The 20,830-nt window shown below is 39.9% G+C and overlaps 1 protein-coding gene across 1 annotated transcript in view; it reads left to right on the top strand.

The window, feature by feature from the left end:
* Reck (reversion inducing cysteine rich protein with kazal motifs) overlaps positions 1-20,830 on the top strand; it is a 71,969-nt gene that overhangs the window by 7,050 nt on the left and 44,089 nt on the right. The window contains exons 2-6 of the mRNA XM_027403214.2: positions 8,567-8,625; positions 13,511-13,585; positions 15,631-15,667; positions 16,812-16,897; positions 18,939-18,986. Coding sequence (XP_027259015.1) covers positions 8,567-8,625; positions 13,511-13,585; positions 15,631-15,667; positions 16,812-16,897; positions 18,939-18,986 — 305 coding nt within the window. The remainder of the gene's footprint in view (positions 1-8,566; positions 8,626-13,510; positions 13,586-15,630; positions 15,668-16,811; positions 16,898-18,938; positions 18,987-20,830) is intronic.

Genomic DNA, 20,830 nt, shown 5'->3' with positions numbered 1-20,830 from the left:
CACAGATGGAGCAGTGTGACAAGATATTAGTGGTATTGAGTGTGTGCTGGTTATATGTTAAGCACTTACTTTACTTTAGGTTCTTCCTTGGCTGATAAAATATATAAATAAGTGCATATACATGCCTATCTTTATGTCTTTGTTTTGGGGAGACTAAAGAGGCTTTTAAATGGTCTTTTTAAAGAGTATTGCCTTGTAGCCCAGGCTTGCCTTGAACTCATAGTGACCCTCCTACCCAAGCCTCCTGGTGCTAAGATTAAAGGCCTGCAGCACAGTGCCCAGTTTATATGTGTTTTAAGGAATAAGTGTGACAGTTTGCATGACTATATTTATAAGTTAAAGTTACAGTTGTCATTTAAATATTTTAGTGATTATCACTTTCTAAGTTGTCTTAAAAGTCACTTTATTTAAGGATTTCACATACTAAAAATAAGATTCTATTTCTTTAAATTTATTTTTATTTGTAATTTAGTATTAGTCCAGATTTTGTTTTTTCCCTATCAGTAGTGTAGGATAGATATGAATATAGATATTCTGTTTTAATAGTTCTTTAGGATGTATTTATTAGATGGCCTATTTTCTTTAGCATAGAAAAAAGGATATGACTATATATAACATATATATGTATATTCTGTTTTAATAGTTCTTTAGGATGTATTTATTAGAGGGCCCATTTTCTTTAACATAGAAAATAGGAATGGCTTTGCAATGACAAGATTGAATTATAGCTTTTAGGAGGCTTTAGGGGCAAAATCCCTTTTAACTTCAAAAAGCCTATAATTCTAGGGTTGTTTATTTTTAGATTATGGTGTGAATTTTCCTCCTTAAATGCTAGCTGGCCTTAGCAATTGCAGTTTCCTAGTGTAGCTAGAGCATGTGCCTGTGCTCACTTGTCTCTCTATAGTTTGCATGTGGTCTCCAGCAGCAGCCAGGCCTTAGTGTTTCAGATTATTGTATAATTCTGCTTGAATATTCCCAGGCTACACCAGCAAGCATGGCCTTCAGCAATTCCCTTTTGGTTTTCATTAATTTTATAATCAGAGTCTGAGACTAAGACTGCAAGATGACATCTGTATCTCTTTAATGAGGACAAAACCTACAGTTTTTACTCTCATGTCAATATCAGGTTTTATTTTGAACTTTTCTCTCCTTGTCCAGTTCCATTTTATGACAATAAGCAAAGTTTTAAACTACAACAAATTAGGTGAACAAATAGTCAAATTATAAAATGGAATGCTTATGGAATAACTTGCCTTGTAGAAAACATTAAGCACTGCTTTTTTGTCCCCCTCCTCCACCACCCCAGTCATAGCTGGAGGATGACCCAGTTAATCCATTTTAATTATTCTAAAAAAGATACAGACCTTTATTTACTACTTTAATTGTATTCAGATTTTTCATATCTGTAGTGAAGGCATATGAATTGAGTATGGGTATACACATTATTTCTTGAAAAGGATGTAGTGGTAGAGATTATAATAAGTTTTTTTTGTTTAAAAGTAAGAAAAGTGTGCACTAATACAGTAATGCCTGCCATTCACAATCAGGGAGCAGTATGATGGAGCAGCGGCTCCCAGGCCTGTTGGCGGAGGTGGCCGTCCTCCCGGGGCGGAAGAGTACTATTAGAGAGGAATGCACGGTTGAGAGGGGAAAGGGGTCATTACTGCAGGACTTTAGGCTGCCCTCTTTCATCGTGCTCTGTCAGAAGTACAGAAGAAGCTTGTGGAAAAGCTAGAAGGAAGTTTGCCAGAATGTCAGCAGAGATTGTGGTGGGACAGTTGGAGTAGAAATTGCTTTCCTTTTCATCTTTATTTTCCAAATTGTGTGGTTTCTTTCTTTTTATGTGTAATTTTTTAAAAACTTTAGCTTTGTGCCAACATAAAAACACAACTGTCACCTCAAAAAGTAGTTTATTCTGAAGCCACATATAAGTGGCCATGGCCTAGGCACATAGATTTAGGTCACCCCAAATTCCATGTTCCAATGCTGTAACAATTTGGTGAAGTTTTTATAGTAACAGAACAAAGAAAGTCATAATCAAGGCACTTTTAAATACGTTGGCAGAAGCAGAAAGTAGGTAGGTTGAAGGAAAGCAGTAACTTCTATGTGCCCTCAGATGTTTTATAGTGGCACTCTTAGCTTTTTGGTTGATGAAAACTAGGGTTTTGTTAAGTTAATACATTCCAAAAAGTCACAGGGTCTTTAGGGGCTAAAGATAGCCCAAGATAAATTGTAGTTAGACCCTGGATTTGCAATATTCCAACCTGTCCACTGTCAATGATGCAAACTGTTAATCAGCATTGCAGAAGGGTCAGCTGAAGGTGCAATTTCTTTCTGGAAACTTCTCATTTGGAAGTCACTCCACAATAAATTTGATCTTCACTACTAAAAGAAAAAAGAGGGGGGTACTTCTGTATTTATATTTTAAATAAAACCTCCAGTTACTATCAGTTTTAATTAGAGTACATTTTGTGACTGTTTGAAATAGACCTTTGCTTCAAGGAACTTTTTTTCAAAAATTCCTAGGCCCAAATCAGACTCCTGTTTGCATGATTGTTTTCTTTTTGTTAAGCTCCTGTTTATTGGGACCATATGTTACCCTGAGTTATCTTTGCTCAAATCAGCTGGGTTTTTTGCCCTCATATGACCTTTGTGTTAGAGGGTAGTAGAAAGTGCCAGCTCCTAGAACACTTTAGTTCAGACAAGGGGCCTTCCCCTTCCAGTGGGACTGCAGACAGAGAACCTTTGGACAATGGGGGGACAGTGGCCGCATAGTTGCTGTGAGGAGATCCCAGGAATGCTTGGGCCTTCTCTGGAGTTAGAGGACTGAGAAAGTAAGACTAATTAATACAAGGCACTTTCACCCTTGTAATCAAGGCACTTTTTTTTTTTCCTTCTAAAACATAATGGTGTGTGTGTGTGTGTGTGTGTGTGTGTGTGTGTGTGTGTGTGTGTGTGTGTGTGTGTGTGTTTAGACTTTTCTTTCCATTTTTAGAATTAAAATTTTCCTCTCAAACTCCCTCTGTAACCCAAGCTGGCATTTAACTCCTTTTTGTCCCTTCTGCCCCAGCCTCCCCAGTGCTGGGATTGCAGGTCTGCCCTGTACACCAGGATGTTCTGGGATTGCAGTTCTTCACTGTACACCAGGCTGTTCTGGGGTTGCAGGTCTGCATCACACACCAGGCTGTGTTTGAGAATCTCTAAGTCACACATTGAGAACTCACAGAAGCTTTTCACATAGAATCCTCATGAAAAAGCTCACCTATAGTAGCCTTTCATGAAAATGAATTGTCCAGTAACACTATAGGGCCCACCATTACTTTCTGGAGAAACCGTTTCCAGTGTTAATTAAGCTTAGCAGCCTTTTAAGTTAAGATCTAAGATTTCCTTTTTTTAAGTAGCTTGTTTGTTCATTATTTTCTCCTCTAATACTAATCCTATTTTTAATTTAACAATCAGTTTTTATCTCATTTATATACAAGAATTCTAGATTTTATTTGAATGGAAGATTATATTGTATATATTACTATATGTACAAACATATCTAGGTTTACATATATTTAAGTCATCGTACCAGATGTAGTTGTCTAAAATGTAAGTTTAAAAAGAAGCCTGTTTGAACACAAGTTTTAAAACCTTGCGTACAGCTGGGCTGTGGTGCTGCACACCTTTAATCCCAGCACTCAGGAGGCAGAGGCAGGTGGATCTCTGTAAGTTTGAGGCCGCCTGGTCTACAGATCGAGTTCCAGGACAGCCAGGGCTACACAGAGAAACCCTGTTTCGGAAAACCAAAAACCAAAACAAACAACAACAAAAAACATGTCTCCATTTGCCTCCTTTCTCAATTCTTAAAAGGGCCAGTTTAGACTTTGACAGTTTCAGCTCAAGCCCACAACATGACACATCCCAATCCTGTTATCATACTCAGTCTGTTTCACATAGAAGGTAGATGCTGTCACCTTCCCTCCTCATTTAGCACTGTCTTTAAATGCTTTCCTTGGTCAGGATTTCATCCTGCTACAACAGTTGCTTAGAAACTGCTTTTAATAAAAGGCACTGAGCTCTTCACTGACCCACAAGGTGACTTAAAAGCAAGACAAAGCCTGGCACCTCTTCCTTCATTTTGTCTCTTTTCTTTTTCTGACTTCTGCTTGACTCTAGGCATGTTAATCACTTCAAGGAGTACCTGTTTCCCTTCAAGACTGAAGTCACAGAGAGTAGGAATAGCCAAACCTTTCAGAACAGCCCACTTTCCCTCTGCCCCCTGTAGCAAAACTAATTGCCCTTTAGGAACCAGATTGGTCCTCTGGAGCTTGTGACAGCTCTAACAAGTTCTTAGGACCCTCTTTGGGAAGAGAAAACAGACAACACTCAGTCAGACCACACCTTAACCAGGGCTGATTAATTATATAAGTCTCTTGCCCACTGCTTCAATTCCTTTTCTGTTTAAAATGAAAGTTCCTATCAGTACCCTAAAGACAAACTTGGAGTCGTTGGACCCTTTTGTTTCTCTTTCAAGCACATTTATTAGCTGTGTCCTTTTTATTATTACTCATCTCTTTAATTGGTGTGTTAAGATAGGTGGCCAAAGAGATGCTAGTAAACAAGGAGGACCCTAAGAGAGACATGTGCCTGGAGAAGGGGAAAGGGTCAGGTTCCCCTGAGCAAATTGAGAGTACAGGAAGAGGTGGGAGGGAGCTAGGAGAATGAGAAGGGAAGAAGAGGAAGGATACAGAGGTCATGAGGGAGCAGAAAGGTTGAGTCAGGGGACGAATAGAAGAAAGGGTATGTGATAGGTAGGGTTTTAGTGGGGGGGGTGTTAGGGGAGGACAGGAGGGAGAAGGGAACTGGGATTGTCATGTAAAACAATCTTGTTTCTAATTCAAATAAAAAAATGATAAAAAAAAAAAGGTGGCCAAACCTAACCAGGCTTGGTGCTGCCAGAGCCTAAAGTGTTTTATGCCTAAAGTTCTAGTTATACTGGTACAGGACTGTGTAATTTACCTGAAGTTAAAGAACACAGCTCTTTGTTCACTACTGTGTCCCCGTCTTTAAGCTCAGGGCCTCCTCTTGAGCCTACATCTTCTATCAACCACCTCATTTCACTGTGTTTTGCTTGACCTCCAGTTGGGTATACTACAGTCCAGTTCTGCCATAACCACCCAGAGTCTGCACAGACCTGCAGGCTACAGAGCATGGACCTAACAAGACTGCTTACTACATAAGCCAGCCTTACTTTAGGTCCTTTGAGTACAGTGGAGCCTTTCTTGGCTCATAGTGACCTTATCTAGGAAATTGAGGACATTAGACAGTCACCAAAGTCCCCTGAGCCAGTGGTTTTTGAGTATGATGTCTCATGCCCAAGAATAAGAAACACTGACAAGGATTAACTGGAGCAAACAGATCTATCAAAGAACCGTAAGAAAGAACTCCTGGGAGTGGGAAGGGCCCCCTTGGAAGAGTGCTGGCTTGCTGCCCAGCCCAGTGGTCTTTCATGGATTCTGTGACAGGGACTAAGTGGAGATTGGGGTATTTCCTGTTGGAATTGATCATTTTTGAGGACGTGGGGACTATGCCGTTAAGGTGTCCACAGGCCCAGCCAGAGTTACTTACTCAGGGGAAGGAGTCTTGTACTGTACAGCTAGCTCTTGGTCCACCATGAGCCCTATCCTTATTGCCTGAGGGAAGCTAGCTCCTGCCTCACTTAAAAAGATTAACTCACTTTAAAAAAAAAAGACTTATTATTGTATTTTTATGAGTGTATGCCATGGTTCTGTAGGTGCCTGTAGAGGCTAGAGGAGGGTGTTGGATCTCCCTGAAGCTAGAATTATAGGGAGTTTTGAGCTGCCTAATATAGATGCTAAGAATTGAACTCCTGTCCTCTGGAAGAGTAGCAAGAGCTCTTAACCACTGAGTCATCTCTCCAGCCTCCTCATGTACTTTTGATCTGGACATAGATCTTTGTTCCCATGACCCAGGATCAGTAGTAGCTCCCAAGAACAACTCAGACCTCAGGAAAGCAGTATACTTAAAATGACTTGGAGTAGCTCCAAGGTAGATTATGTGCTGAGTGCATGACTGCTGTCTTATATAAAGTGTATGAACCAGGAGGAACAGCCAAATAAAGACTCACAGGGCCAGGTCTCTATGTTGGCCAAGCAGACCTTGTATTCAGAGATCTGTGTGCCCCGTTGGAATTAAAAGCATGTGCCACCAGAACCAGCAGAATCAATGTACATTTACATATATAAAATCTCCCCAGCACATTAATGTAGTTACCAGCCAGGAGGTTTCACTAAGCTTCTGTGTCAGGCTTTATCTAGTTTCATTGTATAGAATTAACTGAATTATTAGCCAAATGGTTGAATTCAATCTCCGTTTCCCCTCTCCACCACTAGTGATTGAGAGGTCACGTTGATAAATGACTCAAATCCCCAGTCCTCTGGTTGCAGGCTAGTCCTTCAGGCCTGGCTAGTCCCCCTCCTGAAGCTATCCAGTTGGATTACTTCCTATCACATAGCAAAGGCACTCCTATTGTTGAGGAAATTCCAAGGATCTAGCATCTTCCCTCTTAAGAGCTAGAACAAAAGCTATCCAGAGTCTTCATTATACTCCTGGAAAGTGGATGTGTGTACCTTCTTCAACTGAGCTTTGCCTTTACTGGTCCACACTGACAACAGTATATTTTAGAATCATAAATATTGTAATCAGTGGGAATCCCAACTCACATGACAGCAGCATATAGCATATACCACTGTCTTGAAGCATTTTACTTACTTGGTTTCTTGGTTGCTGCTCTGGCAAGCAGAATATGTTCCTGCTCCAAAGGGAGTAAAAAATAGTTTCTTCTGGGCTAAATATGAGCGACTATGGCCACGGAACATGGATTCTGGTTACCCTAGATGACATGGTCCACTGAGGAAAACTTCTGTAGTCAGACAACAGAAGAAAGTAATAAGTCAGTAGTTTTTATGGTTACTAAATATGTTGGTGAGGACATTAGGTAAGTGGGTTGTAGAAAAGTGGGGAGATTTCTACTCTGGGTTTCAGATGCTATTTGATTACACTTTCAATTTTGGGGTTAGTTAAAGCTGGTTAATGATCTGCTGAAGTAATGCATTCCAGAGATCTTATGTGATAGTCAAAGGGATATCATGTCTGGTACAAAGCTAGATGATAAATGACTCTTAAGGACTAAAGATAGCTCAAGATAATTGTGTTTACCACAATCAGGAAGTCCTAATCAGTCTGTAGAATATTCAACTAAAAGCGGCTTTTTCAAGGAACTTCTGTTGACAGTTCTTTCTCTTAGTTTTCTTCCCATATGTTGACTGCTTTCCTTCACCTCATACATACAAAATAAATAAGCAAGTGAATAAATAAAAAGAAGTTATCTGAGATGTTCAGTGGGTGGCTTTTTATTTTGTTTTTTGTTTTTTTCTGAGACAGGGTCTCATGTAGCCCTGGCTGGCCTTGAACTCCTAATTTTCCTGCTTTTTCATCCTAGATGCTAGGATCACAGCATGGACCATCACACCCAGTCAGGAGGTGGCTTTCTAAGCAAATTCGTTTTCTTTTTCAGCCTTTTTTCTGTCTTCTATCTCTGTGGGTACCTGGCATTCCTTGTAATGTATGCCACTTAGTGGCTGGCCTCCCTCCTGCTCGATGTCAACCACATTTCCTGTTCCTTCATGTATCTCAGATGTTGCTGCTCATTGAGATCTGCTGCTGTGTTTACTTTTCAGTAGAAACTCTCCCTGGACAGCACCATGTTCCTTTATGCTTTATACTCAGGGCTTGAGCATTTTAAGACTGAGCTCTTAACTGTGCTCTAGGCGTTGACTCTGGACTTTACCAGAGTTTCTATCGGAATGTCCTGTAGGAATCTCAAATTCAACAAGTCCTAAACAAAATTCACTACTTTAAAACCAATTTAACTTTGTGTTATAGTCAATAAAATATTGTCCATAGAGTAATCTTTTTTTTTGGGGGGGGGTTTCGAGACAGGATTTCTCTGTGGCTTTGGAGGCTGTCCTGGAACTAGCTCTTGTAGACCAGGCAGGTCTCGAACTTACAGAAATCCACCTGCCTCTGCCTCCCAAGTACTGGGATTAAAGGTGTGCGCCACCAACGCCCGGCTAGAGTAATCTTAATAACTGAAAAATTTAATATATAAACAAGCTTAGTAGAAAATGTATCACATAGAAAGTACATAATAAATAGTAACTACTTCTATTATGTGATAGTCTTTTCTATTAGTTTTCTAGAGCAAGGACCATGTCTCCAAACTTAGCATCTCAGTTGTAATAGATGCTCTTTGAAGATCCAGTTAAAATGAGTAATGACAGCAGATGTGATAGTACATGCCTTAGGTACTGTCTATGATACCAGCGTTTTGGAGGCTGGGTCAGGAGGATGAGGAGTTTGGACACCAGCTTGTGGTATATATCAGGAGGGCCTATCTCAAAATCAGAAAACAAAAAGAAGAATCTACTGAACAATCACGTTGCATAATCCTGTGACAGTTTAGCAGTGAGTGAGACATCGTGTTTCCTTTTCTCACTAGGTGCTGTATGTTGTAGTCATTCAAAGGATAACCAAATGTGCCATGATGTCTGTGAACAGGTAAGCTTAATGATAACTGTGAACACAATCAGATAAGTCATTTATTAAATTTATTTTTGGAAAAGTCTGTTGTACAACAACTTACAGTTTATGTCACAAATAATGTGTCAGCTGGCATGAAGCACTGAAAAGGACCTTAGTACCATAACCTGAATCATAAGGAAACAATCATGACAGCCCAGATGGGGGGTGTTCCTTGAAACAATAGCCTGCACTCTCCAGACATATCAGACATATTAAACATACCTCTATTATAAAGCAAAGAAAGGCTAAAGGATGGCTCTAGATAAAATTAACTAAAGAGATATGACAGCCAAATGCAGTGAATGATCCTTGAATAAAAAATAAATTTTGCAACAAGAATTAGTGAGATGAATTGCTGAAATTGATTCTATCAGTGTTGTGATCCTGAACTTGGTCATTGTACTATGGTTAGGTATGACAGAGCCCTTATTCTTTTTTTTTTTTTCCTTTTTAAATTTAAATTAGAAACAAGCTTGTTTTACATGTCAATCCCAGTTCCCTCTCCCTCCCCTCCTCCCCTGCCCCCCACCGACTCCTTATCCCATCTCCTTTCTGCTCTCCAGGGCGGATGAGGCCTTCCACAAGGGATCTTCAAAGTCTGTCATATCATTTGCAGCAGGGCCGAGGCCCTCCCCCGTGTGTCTAGGCTAAGAGAGCATCCCTCCATATGGAGTGGGCTCCCAAAGTCCATTCCTGTACTAGGGATAGATACTGATCCACTACCAGAGGCCCCATAGATTAACCAGACCTCCAAACTGACTTCCAGGTTCAGGGGGTCTGGAACAGTCCTATGCTTGTTTCCCAGCTGTCAGTGTGGGGTCCATGAGCTCCCCCTTTGTTCAGGTCAGCTGTTTCTGTGGGTTTCTCCAGCCTGCAGAGCTACTTAAGATTTAATTTGGGGTATTTGGGTTTGAGTTTGGCTTTGGATTTTGTTTTGAGGTTTTGTTTTTTGTTTTTTTTTTTTTTGTTTTGTTTTGTTTTTTCTAACAGTGCCTTGTGTATCCCAGGCTTGTGATTACTGTTGTACACCAGCACATGTACTTTATGCAGTGCTGGAACTAGAACATGGGGTTTTGAGCATCCTGAGTAAGCACACTGCCAACTGAACTGCATCCCAAGCCCATGCTAGAATATAGGAACAATAAGCTCACTGTCTATAATGAATCCCAAAATAATGAAGATGCTGACCATAGCAATATGTGTGTATCTGAGATAGTGAAAGCAAATGTAAAGTGTTGATATGACCTGTTGGATACTGTGTATGTATTTATTGTCCTACTCTTGATTTTTTGTTTGTTTGTTTTTTGTTTTTCTGGTTGAGCCTTTTTATGCAAGTTCTACTGAAGCAAGTTCATATAGTCGTAACTTCCTTTTATCATCTCAGGGCTATTGTGTAGACTTAGAAGTTCTCTGGAATTTGAGAAGTGGTGATCTCAGTCATTATTCAAATTTTCTAGTAACAGACTGGAGGTGATATCATCTTTATGTAATAGGTAAAGAAATTGAGATATAAAAGAGTTAAGGGGCTGGAGAGATGGCTCAGAGGTTAAGAGCACTGGCTGTGTTCCAAAGGTCCTGAGTTCAATTCCCAGCAACCACACAGTGGCTCACAACCATCTATAATGAGATTTGGTGCCCTCTTCTGGCATGAAGAGACACATGCAGGCAGAATACTGTATACATACTAAATAAATAAAATTTAGGAAAAAAAAGAGTTAAATAACTTATTAAAGTTTCCACATCAGTGATTGGAGAGATAGACACTGAGCGCTCAGGATCACTCATTATGCAATCCATACTTAGCCACCAAGATGCAACGCTGATACAAGGCCAAGCAGCTGGTCTGGTCTCAGAGCATATTATTTATGATCTCAGCCCATGTTCTCACCACTGTTCTAATCTGTTTCAGGTGCTTGGGCTTTTTTACTTATTTTGTGTTTGCCTTTGTTATTTTTGAGGAATGTAGAGGAGAAATATGGAGATGATTTTGAAAATTATTTTCATTTTTATGTTTACATTTGAGGGGTTTGCCTATATGTATGTCTATGTACCACTTGCATACCTGGTTCCTGCAGAGGGGAAGAGGGTGCTGGATTCCCTGGAACATGAGTTCTAGATGATTGTGAGCTGCCATGTAGGTGCTGGGAACTGAACCCAGGTCCTCTGGAAGAGCAGCCAGTGCTCTTAACTGCTGAGCCATCTCTCAAACTCCCAGGAGATTATTTAAAAGTATAGCTTTCTCTGTGTTTCCTCCCAGTCTACTGCTAAGATTGTTCATTTACTCCTTATCCTTCCTTATTGTCCTTCTTTTGCCTTTGTTTTGTTCCCCTTATTCATCCTTTTATCCTTTTGTAATGGAAAATTTCAAGGACAGATAGATAAGTGTAATCAATCCCATATTAAGCTTTAACACTATTAGTCATGGTCAATTATGTGTCATTTATAATTCCCTGTAGTCTTCCCATTCCTCTTCCCTAGTTTATTAAAACAAATTTATATTGGAGCAAATCCTAATTGTCCTATTATTTGTCATGTGATTTTTTTAAACTTAATTTATAAATTTTAAGGACTTTAGGGGGAAAAAAGCCATAACTAGGCAGAGGATATAACTCAGTTGTAGACAATGCCTAAAATATCACATGTAAATAATGATGATGATGATGATGATGATAATAACAATTATACTATTCTTAACACTTATATGAAAATACAATATTTGTAGCTGGAGTGATGACTCAGTGGTTAAGAACATTCACCGCTCTTGCTTTTTTGGTAAATTTACTTTTAAAATTATGTGTATGGGTACATGCCTATGAGCACAGGTACCTGTGGAATCCAGAAGAAAAGCATGAGATCCCCCTGGGGCTTAAGTTACAGGAGGTTATGGGCCACCTAATGTTAGTGCTGGGAACCAAACTCAGGTCCTCTGCAAAGCATGGAGGGCTCCTAACCATCAGGCCATCTCTCCAGTCCAGTTGTTGTTTAAAGCAGGTTTTACACTGTAGCCCAGGCTGGCCTAGAACTTACCATGGAGCCCAGGCTGGGTTCCTATCCCCAGTCAAGGCCTCAGCCGCCCTAGGGCTAGGATTACAGGTATAAGCCACCATACTTAGCTGATCTATAGCTTTCTTGGAATTGTTTTGTTGAGTTTATTTATCCTGTTGATTTTTCCATAGTTTAAACTTTGCTGTTCAAATCCCTGTGGTATCATTTAATGTCTTTTGTCCGGTTCTTTTTTTTTTTTCAAGATTTATTATGTATACAGTGTTCTGCCTGCATATATGCCTGCAGGCCAGAAGATCTCATTATAGGTGGTTGTGAGCCACCATGTGGTTGCTGGGAAATGAACTCAGACCCCTGGAAGAGCAGGCAATGCTCCTAACCTCACACACACACACACACACACACACACACAGAGAGAGAGAGAGAGAGAGAGAGAGAGAGAGAGAGAGAGAGAGAGAGAGAGAGAGAGAGAGAGAGAGAGAGCTGGGGGAGCGGTGCCAGGTTCCCAGGCTGTGGTCAGAGTAGTTCAACAATGGCTGTCTCCCAACAGAAAGGCCAAAGATCCAGTAACTGTTCAGTCCACAAGACTGGAGGTCTCAGCAGTCTCTGCCTGGTACTGGAGTCCCAAGGAGGTCTGAGAGAGCTGCCAGTTTTCAGTCCACATTGGGGCTCTGAAGAAGTAGGTTCTAGCATCAGCAAAGGAATGGCTCAGGAGAGATGAACTCAAGTTCAAGTGAGAGAAAGGGCATGCCGACAGAAAGTGCCAGCTTACCTCTTCCATGTCCTTTTATGTGGGGTGCCACCAGAAGGTGTGGATCTTCTGACCACAAAGGATACTGATTAAGGGCGGGTCTCCCACCTCAAATAATACAACCTAGAAAAAGTCCCCACAGGTGCTCTGAAGTGCTTGGGTTTTAGTTACTTCCATATGTAGTCAAGCCCATACTTCAATATGTGACTAAGGAGCCTGGAAATCAAGTTTTTATCTTATTTAATTTTCGGCTCAAACTCATTTTGCACCAGGTATGGCTTCCTCCTTTCACTTCCCAGGGTCTAGGGTTACAGGGTTATATTACCATATCCAGTGTAATTTTCCCCCTTGGTTTGTGTGTATGACAGTCCACACTGTCAATGTAGCCTAGTCTAGACCAAGTGCTGGAATTACAGGTATATGTCTCTATACTCTGCTATTTTTATTTAATTTTGCTTGATTTACATTTAAACTGGATAGCCACAGTTGATTTGCATCTGCCTTATGAAATAAAGCCAGACATTGATCAGACTGGAAGATTTTTTTGGTTGTTTTGTTTGGCAAGTCTTCCCTATGAATGATAATTGATCTAGCTGTCCCTTTTTGTGATGTTTAATAGTCACTGTTCATAATTGCCTAAATGCATTAGTTCACTAGATACTGCAAAATGGTAATATTTAATTCCTATTACTTTTTAATTATAGTTGCTAGTTATGGAGGAGACAAGTGGCTAAATAATTTTCTCTACCTTTGGATAATAGAAAAAGATTCTCAACTTGGTACTTTTCCTGATTATTTCCCAAATTAACCAAATACTGTTACAAGAAATGTTGCCTCAGAAGCTGGGTGTGTAATGCTAGCACTCTAGACACTGAGGCAGGAGGACCCAGAATTAAAACCAGCCTGGGCTATATATAGTGAGACCAAGTGTGTAAAACAGATCTTACCTTATCTTGATCTAGAGCTTTCCAAGGGTGCCCTTTATAAAACACAGTATTCCAGAAAACTGGTACATCTAGAAGATGATACTTTTATCCCTTCTTTCTTTAAAAAAAAAAAAAAGTCTCAAAGGTTTTTGACCCCCCTTTTTTTTTCTTGACCAAATAGATTTTCTCCTCAAAAAGTGAATCCCGACTGAAACACCTGCTGCAGAGAGCCCCAGATTACTGCCCAGAATCGATGGTGAGTCTTATGTCACTGTGACAGTGTTTGGATACATGAAGTCATCAGCTGAGTTACTTTTAGATTTATCAGATGTCTGAAGTGTGGTTGGAATGTGTGATCAGAATAAAATTTTAAACCTAAAATAAACTGCTAAATAGATTAGTGTCTTTCACTGCTCATTGTCTATTTTAGGGCCTAGGTATACAAATAGTCTTACATATAAATGTATTCTAGTCTTTTTTATAATTTACTTATTCTTTCAAATTTCATTTTACATTCCAACCACAGTACTCCCTCCCACCATTCTTCCTTCTCCCCCTCGCCTCCTCGACAGCCCAACCCCAGTCTACTCCTCCTCACCTGTAAGGACTCTCATGAGGAGTCAACAACTCCTCTCATGAGGAGTCTGGCACAGTAGGTTGTGGGCAGGGCTGGCCCCTCTCCCATTCATTAAGACTGAGCATGGTTGGAGCATTCCCACCATAGGGAATGGGCTCCAACAAGGTAGCTCATGTACCAGGTTTGTATGATGATTTTACTGCCAGGGGCCCTTCTGATAGTCCAAGTTTCACAACTTTCTCCCACATATGGAAAGCCTAGTTTGGTCCCCTAGAATCTCTACCAATGTCAGTCTAGAGTTCATGAGTTTCTACAAGCTTGGTTCAGCTGTCTGTAGATTTCTCCATCACGATCCTGACCTCCCTTGCTCATATTTTCCCTCCTCCCTCTTTGCCTGGGTTCCTGGAGCTAGTCCTGCTTCTTGGTTGTGGATCTCTGTGTCTGGTTCCATCAGTTGCTGGATGAGGGCTCTATGATGATAGTTGGGGTATTCACCAATCTGATTACAGGGGTAGGCCAATTTAGGCATCCTTTCTCTATTGCTAAGAGTCATAGCTAGGGTCATCCTTGTGGATTATTGGGAATTACCCTAGCACCAGGTTTCTTCCTAACCCCATAGTGACTCTCTGTATTAAGATATCTCTTTTATTGCTCTTTCACTGCATTCCCCACCCACCATCCCGTTCCCTCACGTTCTCATCTCCCCTCCCCTCTCCCTTACCACTCCATCCTGTCCCCAGTTACCCAGGAGATCTCATCTAATTTCTCTTCCCTGGGTCATCCATGTGTCCCTCTTGGGTCCTCCATGTCACCTGGCTTCTCTGGAGCTGTGGGTTGTAGTCTGGTTCTCCTTTGCTTTACATCTAATGTCCACTTATGAGTGAATACACACTGTGTCTTTCCAGTGTTTGAATTTCACTGTAGTATTTCATCTAGAATTTAGAATTTTATCACTGATTTGACTAGTTTCATGAAATCTATAATAACTAACCTGTATGTTTATTTGAATTTTGGAGAGTTGAATTTGAGATAAGGGGAAATATGTGGCTTATTGTTAGTGCTCCATTCCCTGGTTCACTATTATTGATACACTGCTTGACGTTGCATCAGGAAGTCTGTGTCTCCAGGATTTGGCCTAGTTTCATTGTTTGGAATGTGTGTGGGCCAGGCCAAGAGAGCACAAGCTCCTGTGAGAGAACTTCTTTAGATATAGTGGCCTCTGCTGTGTGGAAGGGGGAAGAAGCCGAAGGTCAGGCAGTTCTGACTTTGTTTCCTTACGTTGCTCAGAAGACACTTTTTGTGAGCTTGGAAATGGTAACTTTAGTAAATAACCCAAGTAACCTGGCTCATTGGTAGTACTTCTAAATGGAAAGATAAGAAAAGCATATGCAGTAGTTCTCATTTTTATACTTTGTGTGTGTGTGTGTGTGTGTGTGCGTGCAGATGTGTGTACACCATGGCAAGTGCATTGAGATCAGAGTACAATGTGTGTAGGTCCACACACATGACAGTCCAAGGGTCCCAGGGATTGACATCACCCTTTACGAACTGAACCGTCACACTGGCTCAGTTTTTATTATTATTTTTAAATATAGATTTAGCCCTAGGATATTAACTATATGGTCCCAGCCATAATTCAATTAACTGTGCATAATTTCTGTAGAAATTATCATGTATAGAAGCTAGTTATTTGCATAAAAGCATTTTGGTGATTACAATTTCAGGTTGAAATTTGGAGTTGTATGAATTCATCTTTGCCAGGTAAGTAAACTTATTTTATTAACATAAAATTTGTACCATAGTCCTAAATCTGATTTGTATGTAGGATTTTAAAAGTGATGTGTTTATTTTTGCATTGTATGAGTGCATGTGCACACATGCATGTGCATGTATACTTGGACACACGCACACCATGGCACCTGTGTGTTCAGAGGACAGCTTTTCAGGAGTTAGTACTCCTCTTTTTGCCTTGTTGGGGCCGGTCTTCTGCCTTATAGGCAGGGTGAAACAGCAACACATCTTTTCATAATTAAACAAATGCAGCATAAACAAATGTAACACACCTTTACACAGTTACAGTAAAGTTCTGTATCAAAAACAAATCTGACACATCTTTACATAGTTAAATAATATTCCAGAACAGTTGTGCTCTTTGACTTTCCTGTAACACGTGATTTTATTGACTACTACCTTCTTATTATAGTACCCTGTCTTTAGACCTGAGGCTCTTTCCCCTGCTTCCTCTGCCTCTTAAGGACCATGGTTGTTGTAACATGCAGAACTCCCCATCCTCTCTCCACACTAGTGAGTGTCTGAATACCAGGAAAGGAAGCAAATGAAACCAAATAATACAAAGTCATTTTGAATGATTCGGTGTGCCCATCAAAGCCAGGACTGACTCATAGAAACTGATCCTTCATGTTTTCTGTGTATCAGTTTTGAAATGAGATGAGTTATATGCTATTTTACATATTTAATTATTTTAACACAAAACATAAACATGCTCTTTTTTTTTTTTTTTTTGCCTGTTTGCTTAAATTGTATCAGAATATTTGTATGTGATTCACAGAATAAAATAAGGAAAGGCCTTTCTTCCCGGCTTTCCTTACTTTGCATGTCTTCTCATAGACATGCTGTTTACCCAAGATTGAGAATGACCAAGCGTGGGGTGGACAAAAAAGGATAAAACCAAAGGGCCTGATGATTATATAGTGTGGTACCTCAAGGAAACTGACATCATTGGGGGTAAAGACCAGAGGAGGTACATAATTGTTTTGAGACCCTGCTGTCTGAATTAGTTTTCTCATAGACACTTAGTTTGCCTTGTAATAATATCTATTAGTTTTATATACTATTTGTCCTCATTGATACTTAGACCAAAACATTTGAACATTTTGTTTTTCAGGTGTATTTAAGAAGTCCGATGGTTGGGTTGGCTTAGGCTGCTGTGAACTGGCTATTGGCTTGGAGTGTCGACAGGCGTGCAAGCAGGTAACACCTGACAACCAGATTTTTAAGCATCTTGGAGTACAGTTTGAGTTTTAGCTGTACAGTTTTGAGGCCTTGTCTACTTCATAGCTTTGGAGAGGTGACTTACAGAAATTGCACATTTAGCATTATGCTTGTGTCTCAGTTGAGACCACTTCATGTAAAATCTTCAACCTTCTCTTACTATTTGCCTGTCTTTTCTCAACTTTATTTATGTGTATGGTGTTTTGCCTGCTTGTATGTCTGTGTACCATATGTGTACCTGGTGCCTGTGAGGCCAAAGGAGGCATCAGATCCCCTGGAACTGAAGTTACAGATGATTGTGAGCCAGCGTGTGGGTGCTAGGAATTGAACCTGTGTCCTTTGGTAGAGCTGCCAGTGTTCTTAGCCACTAAGCCATCTCTCCAGTCCACTGCGTACAGAAGAGTTTATTGGGATCAAGGCATTTTGTCCTTTGTACAGGACATGCTGAGTAAGTGTAGCTCCAAATGGTCATGTAAATCTAGGTTATTGTTGGATGAAAGCAGTAACACAGTTGGCTTATTTTGTTTTTGTCTTTCCTCTCATTTTCACCATAGCTTTACTTTGAGCAGGTGCCCCATCTTTGCTCTGTTCTGAAGCACATGGTAAGCTGTGGTTTCTCTTTAATAGGTGTATCTCTGCTACAAATTCTGGTAGACCCCTGAGTTCTTCACTGCATGTTTTTTAGGAGTTTCTCAGATTAGTAACATTGGCTTCCTAGACTCTCTATTCCAAGTGGTGGATGTGCACTTAACTGGGAAGCTAGCTGTCTGTTTAAATGGTTATTTAAATTAACCTGTAAACATAGTTTTGTCAGAACTGACAAAAATCACTTTAGAAGCTTGTTCTAAAGACCATATGTGAGATGCTGATGTTACCTTCACTTCTGTTGCTGAAATTTTTGTTTGTTGTTTTTGTGAAAGGGTCTTTGTGTAGCCCTGGCTGTCCTGTAACTGCCTATGTAGATCAAACAGGTCCCAATTTACAGCAGTTCTTCTGCCTCTGCCTCGTGTGCGCTGGGATTCTAGTCGGGAGCCAGCACACCAGCCCCACCTTCACTTTTATACACAAGACTGTACTAAGCCTGCATTGCAATATTTGGGCAGCACACGACCTCACTATCTGCTGCTCTCCTCCAAACATTGAGGCATATATATTATTTGAACTAAAATAAATAAAGCAATTACCAGCCCATTCTTCTCATTGCCCCACCCCACCCCCACCTCCCCCATCCTTATCAGCTGGTTTATTGTAACTTGCTTGGGACTAGGTGACAGAGTAGGAGGAAGTGAAACAAGGGATGAGATCCCGTGACTCTGGAACACTGTCTCTACACTGAGCCTGGTGACATGTAGAAGAAAAACCAGCATATTTGGCAGCAGATTTGCTTTGCCTTGTTTTCACAGAAGCACATCCTTTACTATGAGTAACTTGTTATGATGAGACCAGTCTTCTGGGCAATAGAGGGAATACTGCCCTCCCCATACACTGTTGAGAAGACAACAGAAGAGTACCTTGTTTACTGCCTGCTGGAGTGCCATGTTCTTTTGCTGTCCTCTCCAGTATCTGTGGTACTTTTCTGAGAAAATTGGCTCGAGACAATCTATTTAAAGTGTTGAATAGGAAGGGTTAAAGAAAAAACAAAAAGTGCCCTGGCAGAGCTTCACAAGAAAATTCACTAGAGTGGAATTCAGCTTTTTAAAAGGCCTCTGATTTACATTTCCTTCAAAGTCGTCTAGTTTCCAAAATAACAAAAGAACCATGTTGTCATATGAGATTAAAACCATAAAACTTAGGCTGGAGCTCCTGCATATTGAGTAAGTCCTGGGGTGCTATTTGTTTTAAAACATTACATAAGATTTGCTTATTTTAGGAAATTCTAAATATTTGAGATAAGGTTTTCCTTGATGAAATAAAGAATATTATAACAACAATTAACATAGACTAGTTTGTATTCTTTTTTGTCATATACAAAATAAATAGCATGCACAGTAAATTAATGAAAATTTTTGTTTGCTTTTAGGCATCTTCAAAGAATGATATTTCCAAAGTTTGCAGAAAAGAATATGAGGTATGTGTCTTATTTTTAAAAATTGGGTAGACTATCCCAGTGTTCTCAGAACTGACAAAGATCACTTACATTTTTAAAAAATTAATTCATTTTTAAACAAATTGTGTTCTAACTTGCAGAAATTTTAGCCTTGATTAAAAACATCTTTTACTTTCTCTAAGGTGTTTTGACTTTGAGGGTTTGTTGAAATTAAGTATAAATTTTAAAGAAATGCTTTAAATCTCTCATTCACAGATTTCATCTATAATATTTTCATAACAAAGCCACTGGTTGTACTAAGATTCTGAAATCATTTTTCACAGATTCTGTACCCTCTTTTGCCCTTTCCCATCTGTGGACCCATCTTGGTGTCCATTTTTGTAAACTGCCTGTATCAAGAAGAAATGTAAACTAAGAAAATCAAACTGCTAATCTGAGCACTTCTCACTTCAACACCTGTATTTTGGAAATGTTACAGATCTGAAACCCTTGTCTCCCATCATGGGTTTCCAGCGTGGTGTTTCCTAATGGGCAAATGGTTGAGTGGGGCAGAGGAGGTAGTTTGCCTTGTGCAAATGTTCGAAACTCCTTTCGGTGTCCATTTTCTAAAGCCTCCCCATGAAGTGTGACACTTGTATTACTTTTCAGAGTGTAAGGTCATGTAATTAAGAGATTTAACTGCACGTCTCCTCCATCACATTACTGTCTAAACAATGAGTATCCTATTAACAATCTATGTATTTGGGAGAAACAGTAATTCCTGGCTGCTTCTATATTACAGTTCTGGTTGTTTTTTTTTTCTTCACAAGTTATAATTATGTCTCTTCATTAACATTTTTAGACTGCAGAGTCTTATTTATCCTTTGCCCCTTTGTTCTGTTAGCGAAGTTACATCAGGTCTCGGAAGACAAGCTTCCAAGTTAACTTCAGCTTCCCTCTGTTCTTGTTGCTATAAAGAAGTAAAGGGTCTCTTTAAATGTTTTTCTTACCTCTACCTTTGAAATGACCATTTTGGGTTTCCCTTGAACAAGTGGCTAACTTTGACAATTCCTTCTTTTCTCCACATGATGTCTGACACTGTCCATCTCCTGTAGCCTGTCCTCCATTACTTTAGTGTGCTTCCTTCTCTTGTTTGGATTTCTGCATTGCCCTAGGAAGTCTGCAGTGTGTGTTGATGAAGGACGAGACAGGAAAGGTAAGAGAGATAAACACTGTGCTACAGTAGAGATAAGAACAGATTGCTTCCCTGCCTGCCTGTCTTTATCTGGCCTAGAAGTAATTAAGCAACTGTTTTTCAAAAGACTATAGGATATGTCTGTTCCTTATGTTTGTATTACAAGCTCAAATTGTTCAACATAATTGAAAACTCAGTTTGATTTCTTACATATTATTTAGAAATAATGAGAGGCAATAGCACTTTAATTCAGGAAGCTGGTTCTGCATTACACACCCAAAGCAAATCACACCTGAAGTCTAGTCTAGAGATAGGACCATTTGTGAACTGCTCTAAGGTGAATTGGGTAAATTTGGTGTAATACAGTCTATTTTAGCATGCTGGTCTCTGTTAACATCAGATAAATTTTACACACTGGGCCTTTAATATCTTTTCCTTAGCCTTGGGTGGCCATAGGGTGAATCCCTACATGTTGTGGTTTCAGGTGCCACATTTACCCTGAAGGACAATCTTAGATGGCTTGAGTAGAGATTCAGAGAGTGGGCAATTACATTCAGAAGAGCTTGTTATCTTTATTGGAAAACGGTTCCTGGTTCCTTTAAGGGGATTTCCGAGGAAATTTACTTAAATGAATAACGTTTATAAATTACAGTGCCACTTAAGATTTTGTTTCATTCAAACCAGTTAAATG

Source organism: Cricetulus griseus, chromosome 2, assembly GCF_003668045.3.
Source record: "Cricetulus griseus strain 17A/GY chromosome 2, alternate assembly CriGri-PICRH-1.0, whole genome shotgun sequence".
NCBI classification, from domain to species: Eukaryota; Metazoa; Chordata; class Mammalia; order Rodentia; family Cricetidae; genus Cricetulus; species Cricetulus griseus.
This window is presented reverse-complemented; position numbering and strand designations above follow the sequence as displayed.